Here is a 22,329-nt window from a genome sequence, read left to right on the forward strand (position 1 = left end):
GAGTCACTTTTCTCTTGACAACAAACTAGCCTCAAGCAGCAATGTGTTTATTTTATAAGGATTAACAAGTTTTGGTTATTTTTTACACATTTTAAAAATGTATTTACATTTCATGGACCTATATATCAAGACCAGTGTTATGTAAATCAAGTAAGAATTTTACATTTTTATAAAAGCCCAGTTTAAACCCGGTAAAACATGCAAAAACAACAATTTCACGCATTTTTAGACATGATCACTTGAAAATAGACTTTAAAAAATTGTATCTTTTTTCTGTGATGGCAGAAACATGCTTTCATTTTTTTATAGCTCAATTCATGTTTATGAAAACAATTATTCAAAGATGATTTCTTGGATTTACTCATTTTTTTTTTACGTTAAGTTGTTGTAAATTGATTCGGGCTGAATTTAAACAAACAAATTAAGTTGAACATTATTAAATTAAATTTGTTTGTTTAAATTCAACACAAATAAATTGTTTGCAACAGTTCTGCATGCAACACTTTTTTTCAGTGTAGTGCTTTTACAATGCAGATTGTGTCAAAGCAGCTCAACAAAATGAGAAGTTCAAGTAAATTGAAACTGTGTCAGTCCAGTTTTCAGAGTCGAAGTTCAGTTTAGTTCTGCTTTAAGTTTTAACACTTAAGAGCAAATCCATCGACGCGCAGCTCCTAAATGTCCCAAACCAAGCAAGCCAGTGGCGGCAGTGGCGAGGAACAAACTTTACCAATTGTCGAAAGTGAAGTAAGAAAATCTTGAGAGCAACCAGGCTCAGTTGGGCACGGCCATTTTTCCTCTGGACAAACTTCTTTTGCAGAGCTTTCATGTTCTTTTACAGTATTTTTTAAATGTCAAATTTGGAAATACATTTTTTCACTTGAAAAAAAAATTGAAAAAAGTGATTCTGTCCAGGATTAATTGATTTGATTTGATCAGTTGTTGTTTTTTTCATTTATTCATAAATAATAATCTCTTTAAGCTTTTAGTCATATTTACAATTCTTTTATGTACTAGAATTATTAAAATTAAACCATTTAGAAAACACAGTTTTATAGAACTGGGCAATTAATCGAAAAGTAAATAAAATCGATATTCAGAACCTATAATCGATTTTTTAGGATTTTTTAAGTTTTTTTCAGTTACTTTCTCTACCGCATGTTGAGTCATGTGACCCCACTTTGTTAAGGCTGATTTATACTTCTGCGTCAAAGATACGGGTGTGGCCCAGCGCAACCTTCGCACGGCCACATACCCGCGCACCTCTCGAAAAATTTATTTACACGTTGCACGTTTGCATTACATTGACGATGATTGAAAGCTGCGCCAGATATGCCTTGAGATGGCATATTTCCCATTACAATAAAATTATTTACATTGAAAATGATATTTTCTACTTTTGAAAACATTGGAAATAACTAATTTTGTTTCCAAAAGTGCAAGTTATTTGTTTTCACTTTTTTATGAAAGAAAAAAGTGACTGCTGGTTTAGGAAATGTGTGTTTTAATTTCAGTTGTTCAATGCTGATGTTCAATAAATAACCATAGATAGCAGATAAGTGTGTGTTTTCTTCAGTTATTTTGAAATCAAGTAATGCACCCTTCATTCCGAAATCTCTCACTTGTAATTTGTGAACATATTTACTGTACAAAACTGAACTATGAGGGCAAAAAATAAATAAATAAACAAATAAAATAATCTTTCATTAATCAAAATCAAGGTAAAATTGTTCAGTTAATCAAGACTTTTATTTTAGGCCAAATCGCCCAGCCCTAATGTTTTATGACCTCAAACAATTCATGAATATATTTCACTGGAATATGAATATATGAAATATCCTTTTTAGAGACGCACGATAAACGCTTGAAAACAATTTTACTGGGGAGGAAAACAATACAAACATTTGTCTTTGCATTTCTAACAGATTCTTCCTAAACTATAACATTTGCAACCTTAACCGATCACCTGTTATCAAAAGAAAGTGATCTAGTCACTTCAGTGGGAAAGAAATATGAATGTACAGGATGAAAACGCATATAGATGAAAGTCATCAACACGAAATATTTTTAATTCTTCTTAATTCGTCTCATTATCCACAATTATTATTTTCCTCTTCATTATATGCTTCTAATCGCTCCATGAAGCTGTTTTAGTTTTTTTGTGTGTATATATAATAATAGCACGTACATTTTCAAAGGGTCGACGAGGATACGCCACAAAATTGATGAGATTAAATTCATCAGTTTGCAGACAGAAAGGGAGGGAGCAGGAGGCAAACAGAGAGAAATTCCTGCAGTCTCTCCCCTGTGGTTTGTTATGTGTGCAATCTGAAGAATGCGTGTGTATGGGCTTCAGCCAAAGCCACAAGCCCAACTCCCCATACAACCCCTGATCCAATAATACCACTTGATTTATTACCTGGATTTGGCTGCTGGTAGCAGGTTGCACAGCACAGGTCTTCAAATATTGTGGGGGCGTTCAACAAGACATTGCTCATACTAAATGGAATCTTTCAGAAGAAATCGGTCCAACGTGTGTGTGTGTGTGTGTGTGTGTGTGTGTGTGTGTGTGGTTGTGTCTGTGTTCAACTCTTAAAATCTCTTTTTGTGTGTTCTCTTGCAGAGTCGAGAGGATTCACAGACAGCATGACACACACATCTATGTCATCTGACGGAGAGATCTTCCATTCTGATGTCACAGGAAGTCCCGCCTCCTGCCAGAGGATGTTCGGATCACTGCACTCGATCTCCACCCCCAGTCCATTGGTCAATGCGGACAGGTAGCATCTGTCAGTCAGTAACAATAACAGCCAATGGGGATGCAGAGAAGATGCAGAGTCTTGATTATTGGATTATTGGAAAATTGGATATTAAATTGTTTTCATTTATTCCACTATTAGATTGTGAAATTTTAACTTATAGTTCATCAACTCTTGGCAGCAAATAAATAAATAAATGATATATTCTAATACAGGAATAGAGACAGTAAAATAAAGACTTGCAGGTTATGGAAACAGCATTATAGGAGGAAGTTGCCGCGGGCCTTGGTGCAGACGAAAAGTTTATTAAAAAAAGTTTATTTATATGGACTGTAGGGCTGTGCAATTAATCGAAAATCCGATTTCGATTTCAATTATGGCTTTTAACGATTATGAAAAGCCATTAATTGAGATAAACGATTATTCCATCACGTACCGCCCCCTTTCCAGTTGTACACGTGTGAAAATTCTGTGAAAACTCTTTGCCTCTGCAAAGCTCAGTTCCACGTGAAAATGACTAAAAGCAAGCGCAAAAGAGCACATGCTGTTGTGTGTGTATGTGCGCCGCGCTTAGCCTCGGACAGGTAGAGTGTGTGTGTGTGTGTGTGTTTGTGCGCGCGCCGCGCTTAGCCTCGGACAGCAGAGCACACACACATCTAACGCGATCTTAATGTGAGCGCTTTTATGGTCAAATACATGCACATTTGTGTCAGAGCGCGGTGTTTAGTGATTATTCATATTAACCCTCATTTGTGTAATAAACAAACAAGTTGAGAATCAAAAGACACGAGAAAGAGAAACCATATCAGAGCCACACTATTCTTAAAGTGACAGCGTGCAATATTCCTGCTGCTGGAGACTGATTTTATTATTAATCAATAATAAAATTAATAATACAGTGAAGATGCTTAAAGCACAGTTTAAACATAACAGATTTAATAACTCATTTCTAATAACTGATTTCTTTTATCTTTGCTATGATGACAGTACATTATATTTTACTAGATGTTTTTTAAGATATTCAGCTCACAGTGACATTCAAAGGCTTAATTAGGGTAAATAGACAAGTCATTGTATAACAGTAGTTTCTTCTGCAGACAATCAAACATATATATTGCTTAAAGGGGCCAATAATATCGAGCTATTAAAATAGGTTTCAAAATATTCAAACTTGCTTTTATTCTGGCTGAAACAAAACAAATAAGCCTTTCTCCAGAAGAAAAAAAGATTATAGGAAATACTGTAAAAAAATCCCTCTGTTAAACATCAATTGGGAAATATTTATATATAAAAATAAATTCACTGAAGGACGAATAATTTTGACTTCAACTTATAATCGTTTTGAATAATCGTGATTACAATTATGACCAAAATAATCGTGATTATGATTTTTCCCATAATCGAGCAGCCCTAATGGACAGATAAGTAACTAGATAGTATAGACTGGAATATATTGATCTGTGCTCCGCTGCGCGCTGCAGACACAAAAGGTAAACGCCTGCTCATCGCTTCTGCTCTTCCTCGCGCGTGGGGTGAGAAACAGGCGTGATTCTCGACTATTTTGACAAATACACACCGACGTTGCGCGCATACACCGAGCCCAAAATGGAAGTTTGTGACTGGTTCAGCCCAATGTCATTAAAGAAACGAACCAATGGGCTGAAAATTGTGTCACATGGGCTAGTCTGTCCGGAAAAGAAACATTTTTCTTTCAGAGCGTCGTAGACCACAGCCTCGTCAATTAATTAGGCAGAAAAACAAGACAGTCTGCTAGGTGTTTCATGGGTCGATCAGATCATAAGATGATGATCAGCCTAACCTAAAAAGTACAATGGCCCAGCGGGAAACTGCCCGGTCTGCCAGATGGCTAGTTTGCCTCTGCATACATGCATACATACATAAATGCACACACATGCTTTATTAACATTATGGGCTCTATTTTGACGGTCCATGCGCAGAGCGCAAAACGCAGGGCGCAAACGCTTTCAGGGCGTGTCAGAACGCATTTTAGCTAATTTAAGGACGGGAAAATCCGCTTTGCGCTGTGGCGCATGGTCTAAAAGGGTTGAGTTTATTTTCTTAATGAGTTATAGGTGTGTTTTGAGAATAAACCAATTAGAGTCTCATCTCCCATTCCCTTTAAGACCCAGCTGCGTCGCGCCAAGAGCGCATTCGCTATTTACAGGACGCAAAGTAAGTCTAAGTGGAAAAAATGAGCATTTCACAAGCAAACAGTTAACAGTTGACAGTGTTTTAACAGAAAACTGTGAAACAGAGCATCTACTGCGTGAGAATGAGAGATAATGGATCTACTTTCACTTTCGCTCTTGGATAGGCAAACCTTTACGCACAGACATCAATTAGTCTATAAATAAATAATTGCGCTTTTTAAGCTCAAAAATTCGTTTCAAAACTATTTCTAAATTCAGTTCTAATTTCCAGCAAACGAATAAATGAACAATATTAACGAAGTGTGCTCAAAAACCTGAGTTATATCCTAAAACACATGCTGTGCCCCATATGGTCTAAAACCTGACAGGTGGGCAAATCTAAGCTTGTTTTTAATAAAACAAATATAAATATGGATATAATAAATAATACTGCTAATAATAATAACATTATACAAAAGCAAATTGTTATGAATGAACTGAAAAAGCCTCCCGAGATGAAGAAGACATAAAAGCAGTGATTTTTCATATTTATATAGGCTAGAAAATAATAGGTTTTGTAATATTTTAATCCTTTATATTTATATTCTATATCTATTCTTATTATATCCTATATATATCCTTAATATTTAAATTTTTTCATATGTAAAGATATTTGCCTATTGCTCTCTTGTGCGTATTAAGCAGTGTGTAAGCGAGGCGCAACTCTGCGCCGGAGTTTAGGCCATGTTTGTTTTGGTCTAATGAAAAATCTATTATAGTTTCTCGAAATAGCAACGCGCCAGCAGTGCGCCTCAGAACGCCTCCCTTTTTAGACCAGAACGCCTATGGGCACACAAATGAGCGCTAATGCATTTGCTATTTAAACAGCGTAGGGCAACGCCTCAAAACGACTCTTGCGCCAAGCCGAAACTACCAAAAGACTATTGCGCTGCGCCTTGCGCCACATTGCGCCGGGTATATGATAGGGCCCCAAAACTTTATTGTTAAAAAAATACTATTATAAACAGAGACAGACGGACAAACAGAAAGAAAGAACTTTTGGTTCAGTTCAGTTTTCCTTTGTTCTCTTTCCTGTCGTCATTTAGCTCATTATCAGTTCCTCTTGTCTGTCATTCAGCTAATCAGTCTGTCTTTTTAGGTTCCTCTGATCCTTTCATTCTTTGTTTGGTCACATTGCTTCATTGATTACGTTATGGTTTTGTGTTTATGTTTGTATATCATTAATATATTAAAATAGTATGTTTCTATTCCCTTCTCCATGTGCTTCTATAATCTCATCTGTGTACCATCTCCAGTTTCAACCAGAATGTTCTTACTACATTTCCAACAGCCACGTAAATTCCTGCATTTCAGTAACAACAGGGCAGCATGTGTGGTCTATTGTGTATCTTGTCTATATTTAACAAAGTGTAAACACACTGGCCGGGTGTGTGTTTGTCTATGAGCAGGATATATTGAATAACCCTTTGCTGTTTTCTCTTGTTTGTACAGCCCCACTCCAGCTCATTCCTGGTTAGAGGGTGGATCCAGTACCCCGTTAAGTCACTACACACCTCAACCCTCCCCACCGCTCACCCTCTCAGCCCCGAACTCCCACAGTTCCCCTCGCAGAGCCCCTCGGAGCCTGTCCTCCGTTCTGGATATGGGAAGTCTGGAGAGCAGCCTGCTGGAGGCAGTGGAGGGCCTGGAGGCTCTGGGTCTGGATGTGGCTCAGCCTCCACTTCTGCCCCTGAAGAGACGCGGGACTGACGGATCAGAGAACACGTTGAGTTTCCCGCTCAGCAGGAGCACTGTCAGCACATCCTACGCCAGTCACAACACCTCACCCTCCAGATCCACACCGAGTCCAGGTTAGCTGAGTGTTTGTCTGCAAGCACACACACACACTGTCGGGTTCACTATGGCAGATAATCTGATATTGTTCTGGTTTGCAGATTTCATGGCCAGTAAACCTGAAAATGTGAAGTTTGTTCAGGATACTTCAAAGTTCTGGTACAAGCCGGATATTTCGAGAGAGCAAGGTAACAATATTACATGCTCAGTACGCTTGGTGTTGCCCATGATGTCATGGTTATTTGATGAAAAATTGTGTCAAAAATGTCATTAGAATGTGTAGTCTTAATGTGCATTTTTAAGCACCCTAGCAACCATTTAAATCTTCCTTGCAGCAATTATATAACAACATTAACATGCCTCAGAACCAGAACACTGCAGAAAAACAGTGCTTGAGCTCTTTTCATTCAGACTGGCAATAGCATCTCTTAAAGTCCATGTGAAATTAAAATTTACAAGGTTTATTTTGCTGGAGCATGGTGTTAATTTTTAGGAGAAGAATTAATCCATGCAAAATAATCCACTGATGAATGTTTTGTTTTTTTGTTTTGGTAATCTTCAATTAAAGTCTGATATTTTTAACCCCGCACCTGTTACCATTAGTTTGCTTAAAGGGAAATGATGTGCGAAAGGACAGAGCCAGCCCTACTCAATATGACTTACTCATACTCAATCTGAGTATGAATCAGCATACTGAAATAAGTCTCAGCAACTTGTTTCAATCAGATTTTATCCAACAAACTGGATTGTCAGACACTAGTAACCAGACAACTGTACGAATAAGTCATATCTAGGGCCAGACTCTGAATCTGCAGACTTTTTTTTTGCTATTTCTGCAGAGAATTTTTTTTTAAATCTGCGAATTTACGCAGAATTTTAGGAGTATCGTAACTAAAAACTTAATATTGGAAAAAAAAAAAAAACATTTTTAACTTTTATTTAATGTTTACAATGCAAAACCAATTAGATCCACTTATTTGGTAAACAATGCAAGTTCCATATAATATATCTACTAAAAGACAGAAAATATTACTTTATAAACTGTATTGTAAATAATTCCTATAAACATTTAAATATTTTAATATAAATAATTTAAAACTGAATCAATATAAATATACACACATTTACACAAGTAAATATATATACTCAATGATGAGTTTAAAATCTGTGGAAATCTGTGGATTTCTGCACACGCAGATTGCGTTTGGAACTAGTCATATCTCAGGAGCAGATCATTGTTGAGGCATGAGGGTGAGGCATTTTCTTTACATTAATATAAATTGCAAAAGAACAGATTTTATTTGAAATAAAAATATATATTATTATCTTTGCAAATGTTACTTTTAAGTAATTTGATGTGTACGTTTTCAAGAAAAGGTTTTTTTTTTTTTCAAATACATTTCCAAGAGTCTTCAACTTAGGTCAAGAACAGCATGTTTTTGAAATATGTGCGATGTGTGTATGTGTGTGTGTATATATATATATATATGTATGTATGTATGTATGTATGTATGTATGTATATATATATATATATATATATATATATATATATATATATATATATATATATATATATGTATGTATGTATATATATATATATATATATATATATATATATATATATATATATATATATATATATATATATATATATATATATATATATATATGTATGTATGTGTATATATATATATATATATATATACATACATATATACATACGTATATATATATATATATATATGTATATATGATAGATAGATTGCTTTAAAAAAAGTGTTCTTTTCTTTAAACAACATTATTATTGACAAAAAATGTTTGAATGATTGGTATGGGTCAAATTCCCTAAGTGTTTGTATTTGTCCCAACATTTGGTTGAATTCAATAAAAGTACAAAAAATTACTTCTTTCTCTCTCAGCCACTTTTTTTATTGATGGTTTTTTAGCCAGCCATAGAGCGGTTCAGCTGTCATATTAAGCAATTAAAATTCCTTCTAAATTCCTTTTAGAAAATCAGTTTGGTCAGATGGTTCATTCACGTTATATTAATCAGCTTAAAAATTGTTCTTTTGACTCCATTCCAGTGCTGCATTACATAAAAAATTTTGTAACAAAATCCCAGATCATGTAGAGTTTTTGAAAATTTAATAAAATAATAATACTTTTGTAAAACAAAATATTATTTAGTAAAGTGCTGCTTGTCACTGTATGTTTTGTAAAAGAAATTGTAAATTGTTATCTTAATATGGATCTCAAAGCAGCTTCCATCACCATTGTTGCCAAGTTTGCAGATTTCCAATGGAATTGAACTACTTTTACAATGTAATACATTTCGAACAAAATTTGGCCCACAGCAATATACATAATATGATTGGGCTACAGCAAACAGGTGACTGTTGTTATGCAGACCTGGCAACCCTGTCCAACACATATATTTTTTGTGTATTTAAAGTGGCAACCTAATGCATCAGTGCTGTTTATTTTATATTCTCGTAGCTATTTCCGTTCTGAAGGATAAAGAGCCTGGCTCCTTCATCATCAGGGACAGTCACTCATTCAGAGGAGCGTACGGATTGGCCATGAAGGTGGCCACGCCCCCTCCCACTGTTCTACAGACAAGCAGGAAAGGTATGAAAATCCTGCTCATGAATTCCTTAAGGCAACTCAAGCTGAACGATGACTCACTGAATGGGCAAACTGTTGATTTCTTTATGCTGATTGACTGATTCTAAAATGTGCAGTTATTTTTAGATTAACGCACAGCTGATGTAGTTCCAGGCAATACAGTGGCATATCACTATGCCGAATGGTTTCATTAATTTCAAAGCCTACAACTTTCAGAAAAATTTTATCAAAACAAAATAATATTACAATGTTACTACACACAGGAGTAGATTGAGGACATAAAACTGACAAATGTCATAAAAAACAGAATCTAAATAACATCTTTAGGTGTGATGATCATTGTATAACAGCATAATGAACAGCAGGCTGTTGAATTATTGGAAAGTAATGTAAAGTGGTCATACTAGGACCATTGTCAAAAATCCTTGCATATAACTTGCCCATAAACTGTTTGAAATTTATAAAATTAAACAAATACCTGGTGTAAAAAAAAAAAATAAATAAAATAAATATATATATATATATATATATATATATATATATATATATATATATATATATATATATTAAAGTACTTTTTCTGGTTTAAGCATTGTGTGTGAGTATAAAACAGGTAAATAGGAATTTTCCATTACATCTAAGGCCCATGTTTTATATTTGAATGTTTGTAATCAGATCAATGTAAATATATGTTAAAGGGCCACGAAACTCCCCTGTTTCAGCAGGGTGTTTTCACACTTCTAGTTTGAAAAAAGTCAGGAAAGTGGGCGTATCCAGCTCTGTTTAGTGGGGATTGTCGGAGGAGGGAAAGAGCATAAAATTTGCATAAAAATGGGAGTTTTGGTTTGGGCACATGCTGATCAGTGACTGTGTTTACATGGACATCAGTAATCTCATTATTTGACAAATTATTAAATGGTGGACTTTAATTGCAGTTTGGTACTTTCATTCAGGAATTTCATTCATGCCCCTCGTGACATGAGGTATTTGATTCGAGGAACTGCTGTAAGCGTGTATTTTTAATGCAATGTTTGATACTGCATGGCAAATGAGAGGATAAAACCCTCTGAATTTCTCTGTAACTTAGATGCACTAGGAAGGTAGCGTTAGAAAGCCGTGTCTGTTATTCCTGTCACAAAATGCAGTGAAAATCCCCCACGATGGTGATAGTTTGATTGCGATGTTTACATGTTTACACTCGGAGAGCAGCATTTACAGCGGATCTTTCAATCTATAATATTGTAGTGATATTAACGTACGGTAAACTTTAGTAACTTAGAAATAATTTTGACTAAGGTCTGTCTTTAAACACTGAAAGAGTACTGCTGATGATACGAACTAACTTTGCCTAATAAATAAATGAATAAACAAAGACCACTGATCGCTTACTTAACAAATCTGTAGAACGGACAATCAACACCAACTGGAGCCGCGTCTTTTTTAAAAGGAGACAAGCAGCAAATCAGAATTTCACCATTTCCAGATACGAAAAGTTCTCGGGTCCTTAGACACGATGTTTTGTCGCGTGTCACATGCATTGATCCACATGTTAGTCCAGCTGCGCTCTCATAGCGGGAAAATAAAAACGAAAACCTTCGTTGCAGCAAACTACAAACACAACACTGACGACCCGTGTCTCCAAACAATTCTTCTTCTCTTACTTGTTTTGGCAACACAACATGGCGTCTCTCTGCCGTCTGAACATTGTATAGGTAAAAACAGTCTTGGAAGATATGCATGCATATTAATGAAGTTGCACCTCATACACAATAGAGCGCGCTGATTGGTTTGAGCCAAGTCTTTCTCATGAATGAATGCAGCACACTCAGATACGTCATGAAGTACTCTCAGGTACAGACAGCCAGTCTACACACTGGAAAACACAAAAGGATCTAATCGGCGTGACGGAGCTTCAAAAATTTGTTTCAAACTGGATGAACGAATTTGCTTAAAAAACACAAAAACAACCTATTTTCAGTTTTTCGTGGAATATATGTGTCCTAATAGTGTTTATAGCAGCGTGAGACACATATATATGACTGTCAACAGCTCAAAAAATTTGTTTAGGTGTTTCGTGAACCTTTAATACCTGGTAGGAAAACGGCCTGTATGTATTATACAGAGCAACCATGGGGAAATATTTAACGGACATTAGGACCTTGGAAAGCAGGACATCCCAACACTATTGTGTGAGGAACAGCTGAATGAGTGTGAGCACAGCTGGAGCGTTCATATCCAGAGCCCCTCTGTAAACACGGCATGGCTCTTAATCAGAGGAAGGAAGGGAGGCACACACAAACACAAATGCAACACACACACACACAAAGATGCAACACACACGGTCCGTCCCCATCCGATTCACAGCTCTTCATAGGATTTCACAGGTTATGCTGTTACTTTATCAGTTTTTTCTGTGTCACGGGGAGTTTAATTTTTTCATTATCTCTAGAGATAAGAGCTCATTGTACTTCATAAACACTTATATTGTTATTGGTCTATTGTTAACATCAAATATGCCTGTTTTGGCGTTCAGAAACCTGGCCTGCTTTGCCAGGATGAGGGTTTAAAAAGGAAGTAGGATGCTTACTATTGTTCCTAAACACCAGAAGAACTGATGATTAGGGTAAAATGTAGGAAGTCTTTCTGAAACATATTCATGATTAAAAAACGAGACAAGACCTCTGGTTATTTCTAAACTATTATTAACAGATGGTAGGGCAGAGAAACATATTTAGAGTTCCATTAAAAACAGAGAACAGTTTCTCTTTTTTAATAAATATTTTAACAATCTAGATATAAATTCCACTGCATAGTACGGAACCCCAGAAGGGACGTAGTGGAGGAGGAAAAAATTGGCTGGGTGAAAAAAAAATGGGTGAAAGAAAAAAAATGAATGGGAGGAAAATATATATTTCTAAGTTTTTTGCGTTCTCTCGCAGTTTTGCGTTCCCTCGCAAAGATGTTTTGCGTTCCCTCGCAAAGATGTTTTGCGTTCTCTTGCAAAACTGTTTCTCCACAAACACTTCCTGTTCACCTCACTCATGTAAACCCTCCCGTTTTTGCCGAAATTCTCCCATATTTTACCATTCTATCAAACTTTATTTACATTAAATCTGTGCGTCGATCGTCGCCTTTCACTTTGCAACCTCTGAACCAGCGAATGCACGTATAAGCGCTGACTGACAGACGCGCTCCGTACAATAAACTGATCCCAGATCAGCGTCTGTACACGCCATTTAAAAGGACACTTCTGTTATCAAACAAGTAAGCGGCAATGAATCTCATGTTTTGTTTAGTTTGATAACAGAGGTGTCTCTGTAAGAATGCACAGATCTTTAATGAAAGCAGTCCATTACTTTAGAAACTGTTTGTGCTCATTTAGGAGAAAATAAGCTGTTTACAATAAAACATGGAGGACGGAGATGTTTACATATTATTCAGTGTATTTGTCAGTTTAAACATACACCCGCTCCTCTTTGCTCCTCTGTAAATGGCGTGTACAGACGCTGATCTGGGATCAGTTTATTGTACGGAGCGCGTCTGTCAGTCAGCGCTTATACGTGCATTCACTGGTTCAGAGGTAGCATATAAAAGGCGACGATCGACGCACAGTAATTTAAAGAAAGGGATAGAATGGTAAAATACGGGAGAATTTCTGCAAAAACAGGAGGGTTTACGTGAGTGCAGTGAACAGGAAGTGTTTGTGGAGAAACAGTTTTGCGAGAGAACGCAAAACATCTTTGCGAAAGAACGCAAAACATCTTTGCGAGATAACGCAAAACATCTTTGCTAGGGAACGCAAAACATCTTTGCGAGGGAACGCAAAACTTTGCGAGAGAACGCAAAGCATCTTTGCGAGGGAACGCAAAACATCTTTGCGAGAGAACGCAAAACATCTTTGCGAGGGAACGCAAAACAACTTTGCGAGAGAACGCAAAACATCTTTGCGAGGAAACGCAAAACTTTGCGAGAGAACGCAAAACATCTTTGCGAGGGAACGCAAAACTTTGCGAGATAACGCAAAACATCTTTGCGAGAGAACGCAAAACATCTTTGCGAGGGAACGCAAAACATCTTTGCGAGAGAACGCAAAACATCTTTGCGAGGGAACGCAAAACAACTTTGCGAGAGAACGCAAAACATCTTTGCGAGATAACGCAAAACATCTTTGCGAGGGAACGCAAAACAACTTTGCGAGAGAACGCAAAACATCTTTGCGAGATAACGCAAAACATCTTTGCGAGATAACGCAAAACATCTTTGCGAGTTAAAGCAAAACTTTGCGAGAGAACGCAAAACATCTTTGCGAGGGAACGCAAAACATCTTTGCGAGAAAACGCAAAAACTTAGAAATATATATTTTCCTCCCACCCATTTTTTTCTTTCACCCATTATTTTTTTTTCACCCAGCCAATTTTTTTCTCCTCCACTACGTCCCTTCCGGGGTTCCATAGCATAGCAACTAGAGAGGATGCAAAATGATTTTAACTTAACATAAGCAGGGTTTTAGGAAAAAAATAGTCATTTAAAAAAAAATTCAGAGGAGAAAACAATTTTTAAAACAAATATTAAAAACTACAGTATAGAGCCATGAAGTCATTTTGCTGACTATTGTAGTCTCTAGTTTGTAGAGATTATTTGGAAATCTGAGCACAGTTGAAGAAAACATTAATATATTTTCTAAAACTATAGAAGCAACTAGTAAAAAAGAAAAAGTGTTGGAATAGTTTTCATTCAAAGTGGGTGTTTCCAAATTTGGACACCATCTCTGCATTCTATTTATGTGGCAATTGCTTTGATAATTAAAAGTTATTTTTACATACAAAGTCATTTCCTTTGTGTTCGCAGTGGGCGATCTGTCCAATGAGCTCGTGAGGCATTTCCTGATCGAGTGCACACCGAAAGGAGTGCGGTTAAAAGGCTGTCCTAATGAACCCTATTTTGGTAAGTGACTGTTATTGTCTGTATGCATGTTCATGAGGATGAAAGTCAAATCCGCTTTATTTGAATGGTCCACATCGTCCTCTAGTGGCTGTGATCAGGAACATCATGCTCGTTTTGTTTTCCTTCTGAGAGATTTTGTATTAGTTACTGAAATGAATAGTTTTATTCAGCAAAGATGTAATGAGTTGATTTAAAGTTACTGAAAAGACATTTAGGATGACACTTCTATTCTATTTCCAAACAAAAGCTATTGTCTCGAAATTAGTTTTCAAGATTTTTTTTTAATTCGCCTTCACCAACAGTACAGTTTCAACAGTTATTATAATGATAAAATATGTATTTAGCAAATGCTCGCATTATAATGATTTCTGATGGATCGTGTGATATTAAATACTTAAGTAAAGATCCTGGAAATTCAGCCTTTTCATCACAGAAATACAACTACATTTAAATAAAAAATTACTTAATTCTGTACAATTATATAGAAATGTAATTTTTTTTTCCTGTATTAATGATCATATACATGGGTGAACATGGGAAACTTCTTTCAAAACCATTAAACGTCTTACTGTATTTAAACTTTTGATCAGTCATTTAAATCTTTTTGAATTGCCAGATTCCAACAACCATGTTTTGCTGTTGTTTGGAAAATATTGTTGACACTTTTAACAGACCTATCGTGTTTCCTGCCTGCACAGGAAGTCTGACAGCATTGGTGTGTCAGCATTCAATCACACCTTTGGCTTTACCCTGCAGACTCATCATCCCAAGCAGAGGTATGTAATGATATCACTGCATGCGTTTGTGTCTGCTTGTGTGTTTCCTGCTTCTAGTTAAAGGCGTGTTGTTTTTGTAATCTCAGATAATATCATAATTGTTGTTTGAACAATATCTACACTGAAATTAATTATGAATTAATTAATTAATTATGAAATTAAGTCTTGAGATAAAAAGCATTCACTGCATGATGAAGAACCTAGGATTACTGACCATAGAATTCAAGTAACAGAATTCTGCAAACAGAAATATCCTTATGTTACTTAAATAATATTTTATATTCTTAAAGATATGGATATTCTTAAGATATATGAGATATAGTTAATTTTGTCATACAATAATTATATTTTCCTATATATTTTACACAACGATTCAGTTATCAAGAGGTTAATATCGTCTATTTTGTCAGTTTGCCATTGAAAATAGTTTCAAACAAGGTCAAAGCAGAACATTTGTGTATTTATTTATTAGCAAAACGGCAGATTTGTTTTTGAACAAATAGTTTAAGAAAATGATTTGGTGATTCATTCATAAAAAACAGCCACTTGCTTTTTCAATGAAATTGTTTGTTTTTAATGAATCATGAAAATTATAGATTCACCGAATCACTTATTAAAGGATGAATTCACCCAAAATGAAAACTCTGTTATTAATTTCTCACCCTCATGACTTTATAACCCCTTGAGACCTTCGTTTATGTTCAGATCACAAATTAAAATATTTTAGATGAAATCAGGGAGCTCTCTCGTCCTCCATCATCATCATCATCATCACTATCATCAGTTCAGAAAAGGAAACAAGAACATTGTCAAATTATTTCATGCTCAAATGTATTCACATGATGATTAAAGAAAACTTTTTGAGGCAAACTAAGCCAGTAAAAGCACCTTTGTTTGCTTACGTATTCTGCATCACTTCAGGGTGTTCATTTACTACAGACAATATGATGCTTGCGTTTTGCCACCCTGATCCCATGAGGAAATATAACTATTGCACATTTTGTCAGTTTAGTGACTAATTCGTATGAATTAATGCTAATTCAATAGTTCAAAAATTACCTGACTTGATGCAGGAGAGCGGATATAGGGAAGCAAAGTAGCATTTTTCTTTGTTTGCTTCACAGAAGTGTTCTCTTCATATGATTACAATTGAACCACTAAAGTCACATGGAATGTTTGGACCATTGCTCAGTGGAGGATGAGGGAGCTTTCTGATTTAATCTAAAATATGCTAATTTGTGTACCAAAGATGAACGAAGGTCTTAGGGGTTTGGAATGACATGAAGGTGAGTAATTGATAACAACTTTATATTTGGGGTGAACTAAGTCATTAAGACAGGGGCTTGCTGCCACCTACTGGTGATTTTTGTGTAACATTTAATTATCCATAATGCTGTATTCACACCAGACGCGGAACGCGCGGATAAATCGCGCTATTCGCGCGTAAATATTCGCGTGAACATTTGAGGTTACTCACTTCATTCGCGCGTCAAACCCCGCTTCATTCGCGCGTTAAACCCCGCTTCATTCGCGTGTCAAATTCACTTCAGAACAGACGCGGATTCGCGTGATAGGCAGAGCTTCTGTCTGCCCCGTGACTCTAGCTTCATAGCTAAAGGGCTAACATGGATTTTAGGAAGAAAATTACAGTGTTTATGTACTTTATGAAGGATGATAAACAGCGTCGATACGTTTAGACCCGTGTCTGAGTCCACTACATCCTTTCAGAGGTGCATCCAGCTTTTTAAGCTCATAGACTCCTCCAGAAACTGAACCTGGCTGATGGGGGTTTTCAGCGGTGGTTCTGACTGAGCCCAGCCCAGTTTGATGAACTTCTTGTCGGTGTCTGCTGGGGGATTTTCCCTAAGACACCGACAACAGGCGATACGTCACAATCACGCCCCCACAAGAGCAAGCTCCTGATTGGTTAACGCGGCGCGAATGTCCGCTGAAGTTCAGATTTTCGAACGCGAGTGATTCGTGCGAAATGCGCATTAAGCTCGTCAAACGCGCAAAACGCTCAATTCGCGCCACATCATTCGCGCCATGCGCACTGAGCAATTCTCGTCATTCGCGCTGCGCCATTCGCGCGTATCGCACCGCAGGATGTCTATTCGTGCGTTTGCATTGACTTAACATGTAAATCACTCGCGCTTGACGCGTGTGCCGCGTCTGGTGTGAACGCAGCATTACAGACCTTAACCAGCCAAGATTTAAGGAAAATCTTATTTTTTTAGTATATCAGTAATACCGAAACAAAGCAAAAAAGTTAAGTGTGCGCTTGTTAAGTGTGACGTCATGCATAAGGGCTTCTGTGTCCAATCGCTCTATCAATTAAAATGGGGAGACTCAACAAATGGTAACTATAAACATTTACACAGTGGTGTAATACTTTGAAAACTCATGATCGCATAATAGATATATCCATGCCTAATATCTGATGGCCAGTAAGTTATAATATAATTGTTATAATAAATGTGTCTGTGATGCAGCAAGTCCAGAGACGCTTGTGTACACCAATATTGTATCTAAAACTCACTTTAATGTGAGATATGACTAAAAAGTGGTCATAAATGAATATTTTCCCAATTTCAAAGAAATGAGAAGCGGCTTGGACCAGGACACAGTACTCTATACGTCACCATTAACAAGGGGATAGATCAAATAGAGACTCAGTGATCCTGTACTAACTGAAGTCTTTCTTTCAGACCCTCTCGAGGAGTTCAACGAGTCTCCAACACAGACGTCCACAAACTCTGCTGCAGAGCTACTGAAGCAGGGAGCAGGTACCTGAAAATCGGTGTTGAACTTTGCTAATGGACAGGAGTGATCCATGTGTTAACGTATCCATGTGTGTGTGTGGTGTCCAGCATGTAACGTGTGGTTCCTGGGCAGTGTGGATCTGGAGTCTCTGACAGGAGTTCAGGGGGTTCAGAAGGCCACCACGGTCACCTTCAATAAGGATCCTCCACCAACATCCACAGTCGTCCACTTTAAAGTGTCTGCACAGGGAATCACCCTCACAGACAACCAGCGGAAGTGAGTCTCTCTTCTTGTAGTTTAGCTATTATATTTTATATAAAGCACTAACGTATTGTCAAGTATATACAGTTTGTTTGTTTGTTTTTATGAAGTATTAACCTATGGTCAGGTATATACAGTTTGTTTGTTTGTTTTTCAGGATTACTTAGTGATATAATAGAAAGTAGTTTAACCTTTTGTAAACTCTTTAAAATCACTTTTGATCAATGAAGGCTGCATTTACACTGCATGGTTCAAGTGACTCAATTAAAAGTGACCCCTTTTTTTTCTCCCGTGTGGCACAGATCGGATATGGCTTATGTACGTGTAAGCAGAAAAAAAATCACATGAATTCTGATTTACTCAAATTAGATTCAGGCTTCGTTCATATGTGGAAATTTATCCGGTATGAATCAGATCTGTGTTTTCATGTCTGCAGTTTAAGCAGGTAGATCGGGTTTTTACCTGTCAATGCGAGTCGCTCATCATTAAAAACTAGCGAATGACGTCAGGTCTGTACCGTCAGGAACCGACTTCAGCAGAGTCCCAAACCTTAAATCTCATACACGAGGACTAAAAAAGCCTTTTTATTGTCATGTAGCACAAGTGTTTACGCATGTTACCGAGAGCGAGAGCGCAATATCCGCCACGTAACCAATATAAAGTAATATAAAACTATTGCATATATAAATGGGCGAAGCAGTGGAGCAGTAGGTAGTGCTGTCACCTCACAGCAAGAAGGTCGCTGGTTCGAGCCTCGGCTCAGTTGGTGTTTCGTGTGGAGTTTGCATGTTCTCCCTGCGTTCGCGTGGGTTTCCTCCGGGTGCTCCGGTTTCCCCCACAGTCCAAAGACATGCGGTACAGGTGAATTGGGTAGGCTAAATTGTCCGTAGTGTATGAGTGTGTGTGAATGTGTGTGTGGATGTTTCCCAGAGATGGGTTGCGGCTGGAAGGGCATCCGCTGCATAAAAACTTGCTGGATAAGTTGGCGGTTCATTCCGCTGTGGCGACCTCGGATTATTAAGGGGACTAAGCCGACAAGAAAATGAATGAATGAATGAATGCATATATAAATCATGCCATGGACATTACATTAAGATGCCTACTGGTTTAAAAGGGGCTAGATTAAAAAAAAGATGGGCAAATGAGAACTTTTCTGTCATAAAATATAGTAAAATAACTTGTACTTAGAATTTAAATAAAACCTTGCGAATAGATTGAAAGGAGTGTTCTTTTATTATCAGCTGTCAGTCAGCGGCTGCTCTTTTTTTCCTGCTCAATGCACCTTTGCCGTGTGCCCTGTAAATCAGATACAAGTCACTTTTAAAAGATGATGTAAGCCGGTCGTCAAACAAATCTGATACAGTCACAAAATCCCAATTGACCACCAAGATCTGCAGTGTAAATGCAGCCTAAATGGTTTCTTGTCAAATTACAATAATAATAAATGATTAAAAAAAATGTAATCTGTTTATATTTCTATTCATATATGTATTTATTTATTTTTTACAATGCATTGTTTCCAGATTGTTCTTTAGGAGACACTATGCAGTCTCTACAGTGATATTCTGTGCCCTGGACCCTCAAGACAGGAAGTACGTAACACACACACACACACACACACGCACAAACAAATAAATACAGATACCATTGTCTAGACTCTTTTTATTCGCTACAGTTATATAAATTAAAACAAAAATCTTTTGTAAAAAAGAAAAAAAAACGATAATAATAAAATAAAATCAATTGCAGTTTTAACTCTTTACACAGTTTAAATTAAATAGTTAAAAAAAAAAAGACATTTCCTCATTATTTACTCACACTTGACTAAGTGACTCAAAACAAGATATTTTGAAGAATGTTGTGGAAAAAACATGGACATCCATAGTAGGAACAAAAAATACTAAGGGAGTCCATGGCTGTTTTTCCCAACATTCCTCAAAACATCTTGTATGTCAGAAGAAAAAAAAAGTAGAGGATGAATAAACAATGTCAGAATTTTCGTTTTTTGGCTGAACTTTCCTTTTAATTATTTTGTGTGGGTTTATGGGATGTTCTGACTTCCTGACCATTTTTATCCCCAGATGGAAGCGAGACGGCTGCACTGCTGCAAAGTAAGCCTTCCTCCATCACCTTCTGAATAAACATGCACCCTTTGCACATATGTACATTTATTTATGATTTTACGTGTGTGTGTGTGTGTGTGTGTGTGTGTGTGTGTGTGTGTAACAGGATCTTTGGTTTCATCGCGAGGAAAAGTGGAAGCAGCACAGAGAATGTGTGTCACCTGTTTGCCGAACACGACCCCGAACAGCCCGCCAGCGCCATCGTCAACTTTGTCTCCAAAGTTATGATTGGCTCTCAGAAGAACAAGTAAACCAATGATGTCGAAGAGCAAAACGTATTTAAAGTATTCTACATGCTACTACTTTGACATTGTTATGGATGAAGCTTCATTGATTCTCCTTGGAGTTTTTTGGGCAAGATACACAGGGATTGAGATCATGAACACATTTAAACTTTTTAACAAGACCCAGAACATCATTTCACTTTTTCCTGTCTGAAAAGGCGTTCAGTTTGAAATTTGAAATGTGGGTTACTGTTGCGTTAACAGGACTCATCCAGTCGGGGGCGCCACATTTCTTTGTGGCTCAATCTGGCACTGACATAAACAGCCCGCTCAAAGCAAAGTGAAGGGACTATGGAGGAATACAGCTCACTGTTATGTTATTTTACCCGCCACAAAGACTTCCTTTGCAGTATTTCAAGGTTCCTTGGTTTCCTTGGAAAGACTAAACTGAGGTTTAGCTACATTAATTTCTGCGTTTTGTCTGGGCACATACATCTACAAAACCAAAGAGCATTTCACATATCAATTTACGATGTTTTTGATTATAAATATCAAGATGTGTATTCAATATTAAATAATACTTAACGTTTTTATAGCTCAAAACATTCAGTACGTCGTTTATCTGTGTGTTTGTTTGTAAGCGCTGAGCTAACATTTCCAGTCCGTGATAAGTGTTTTCCTTAAAAAGCATATTTGCTTTGACTTTGTTTATATATTTGGAAATATTTATCATATAACTCATATTCTGTGTATACTTATCCCTTTCTCGTCTATGCAGGACGAGTGTTAAAACGTCTTACGTGATAAATTACCTAATTTGAGAAGGAAAAACATGTCATTACTCATGTTTTTTTTTGTTTTTTTTTTTTCGAGCAAACGTTTCAAAGCTTGATCAAAGAGGATTGTGGGTTAAAAGTTTCACTTGGAATTCATCACATAAGTGCACAAGTGCCTTTACCTCTCTTACTTTAGGAAGCAAGAACTGTTTTCATTCCGTATGCTTGTCTCGTACTGCCTAATTCTTTGGTTTATTTGTAAATTAATGTTTTATGGATTGTATACATGTGCACAATACAATAAAGTAATTGTGTGGTACTAATTTGAGGCCGTATTTGTCATTTACTCACTGAAAGCATGTCTGTCACAAGCTTCTGTCAACATGCTAGCTGGTTCACTGGCACCTTCACTTGTTTTCTTTACTTATTATGGCTTCAGTGTGACAGTTTTAAGACGGCTGTGGTATTAAGTGTTGTTTTATATAGGTGTATGTGAGGGCGGCATGGTGGCTCAGTGGTTAGCACTGTCGCCTCACAGCAAGAAGGTCGCAGGTTCAAGTTTAGGCTGGGCTAGTTGGCAGTTCAAAGACATGCACTATTGTTGAATTGAATAAACTAAATTGTCCATAGTGTATGTGTGAATGAGTGTGAATGGGTGTTTCCCAATAATGGGTTGCGGCTGGAAGGGTAAAACTTATGCTGAAATAGTTGGAGGTTCATTCCACTGTGGCGAACTCTGAAATAGAGACTAAGCTGAAGGAATGTGTATGAATGTTAATATAGCGTTAACTTTGCCTTCAATCGATACTTGATGCTGTACACCTATTCAAAGCTAATTTTAGCACATAGTTTTTTTAAAGTGTGAAGAGTTTCAAAAAACGTTTGTAAAGTTTAAAGAGTATTAGTGATCTGGTTATTATTTATAACAATGTGCTGCAGTTTTGTCATTCTCTGCTTTAAATGTTGAAGCTCGTAAAATTAGCTAGATTCTGATTGGCTGTGAACAAGTTTTATTTTTCATTAGCTGGAATAAAGAAGTTGTGTAAAGAAGTGTTCAGATGGTAGGGTCAGAATTT

The 22,329-nt window shown here is 36.8% G+C and overlaps 1 protein-coding gene across 7 annotated transcripts in view; it reads left to right on the plus strand.

Moving 5' to 3' along the window:
- The window catches only part of tns3.2 (tensin 3, tandem duplicate 2), a 118,584-nt gene extending 97,008 nt beyond the window's left edge, over positions 1–21,576 (plus strand). For all 7 annotated transcript variants that reach the window (XM_068215549.2, XM_073933160.1, XM_073933163.1 and 4 more), the window contains 11 exon segments: positions 2,621–2,777; positions 6,419–6,777; positions 6,862–6,948; positions 9,258–9,389; positions 14,235–14,330; positions 15,029–15,106; positions 17,815–17,892; positions 17,977–18,145; positions 19,654–19,722; positions 20,212–20,241; positions 20,360–21,576. In XM_068215549.2, the coding sequence (XP_068071650.2) occupies positions 2,621–2,777; positions 6,419–6,777; positions 6,862–6,948; positions 9,258–9,389; positions 14,235–14,330; positions 15,029–15,106; positions 17,815–17,892; positions 17,977–18,145; positions 19,654–19,722; positions 20,212–20,241; positions 20,360–20,504 (1,400 nt within the window). In that variant the 3' untranslated portion in view covers positions 20,505–21,576.
- Positions 21,577–22,329: the final 753 nt, after the last annotated feature.

This window comes from Danio rerio, chromosome 20, assembly GCF_049306965.1.
Source record: "Danio rerio strain Tuebingen ecotype United States chromosome 20, GRCz12tu, whole genome shotgun sequence".
Lineage (NCBI taxonomy): Eukaryota > Metazoa > Chordata > Actinopteri > Cypriniformes > Danionidae > Danio > Danio rerio.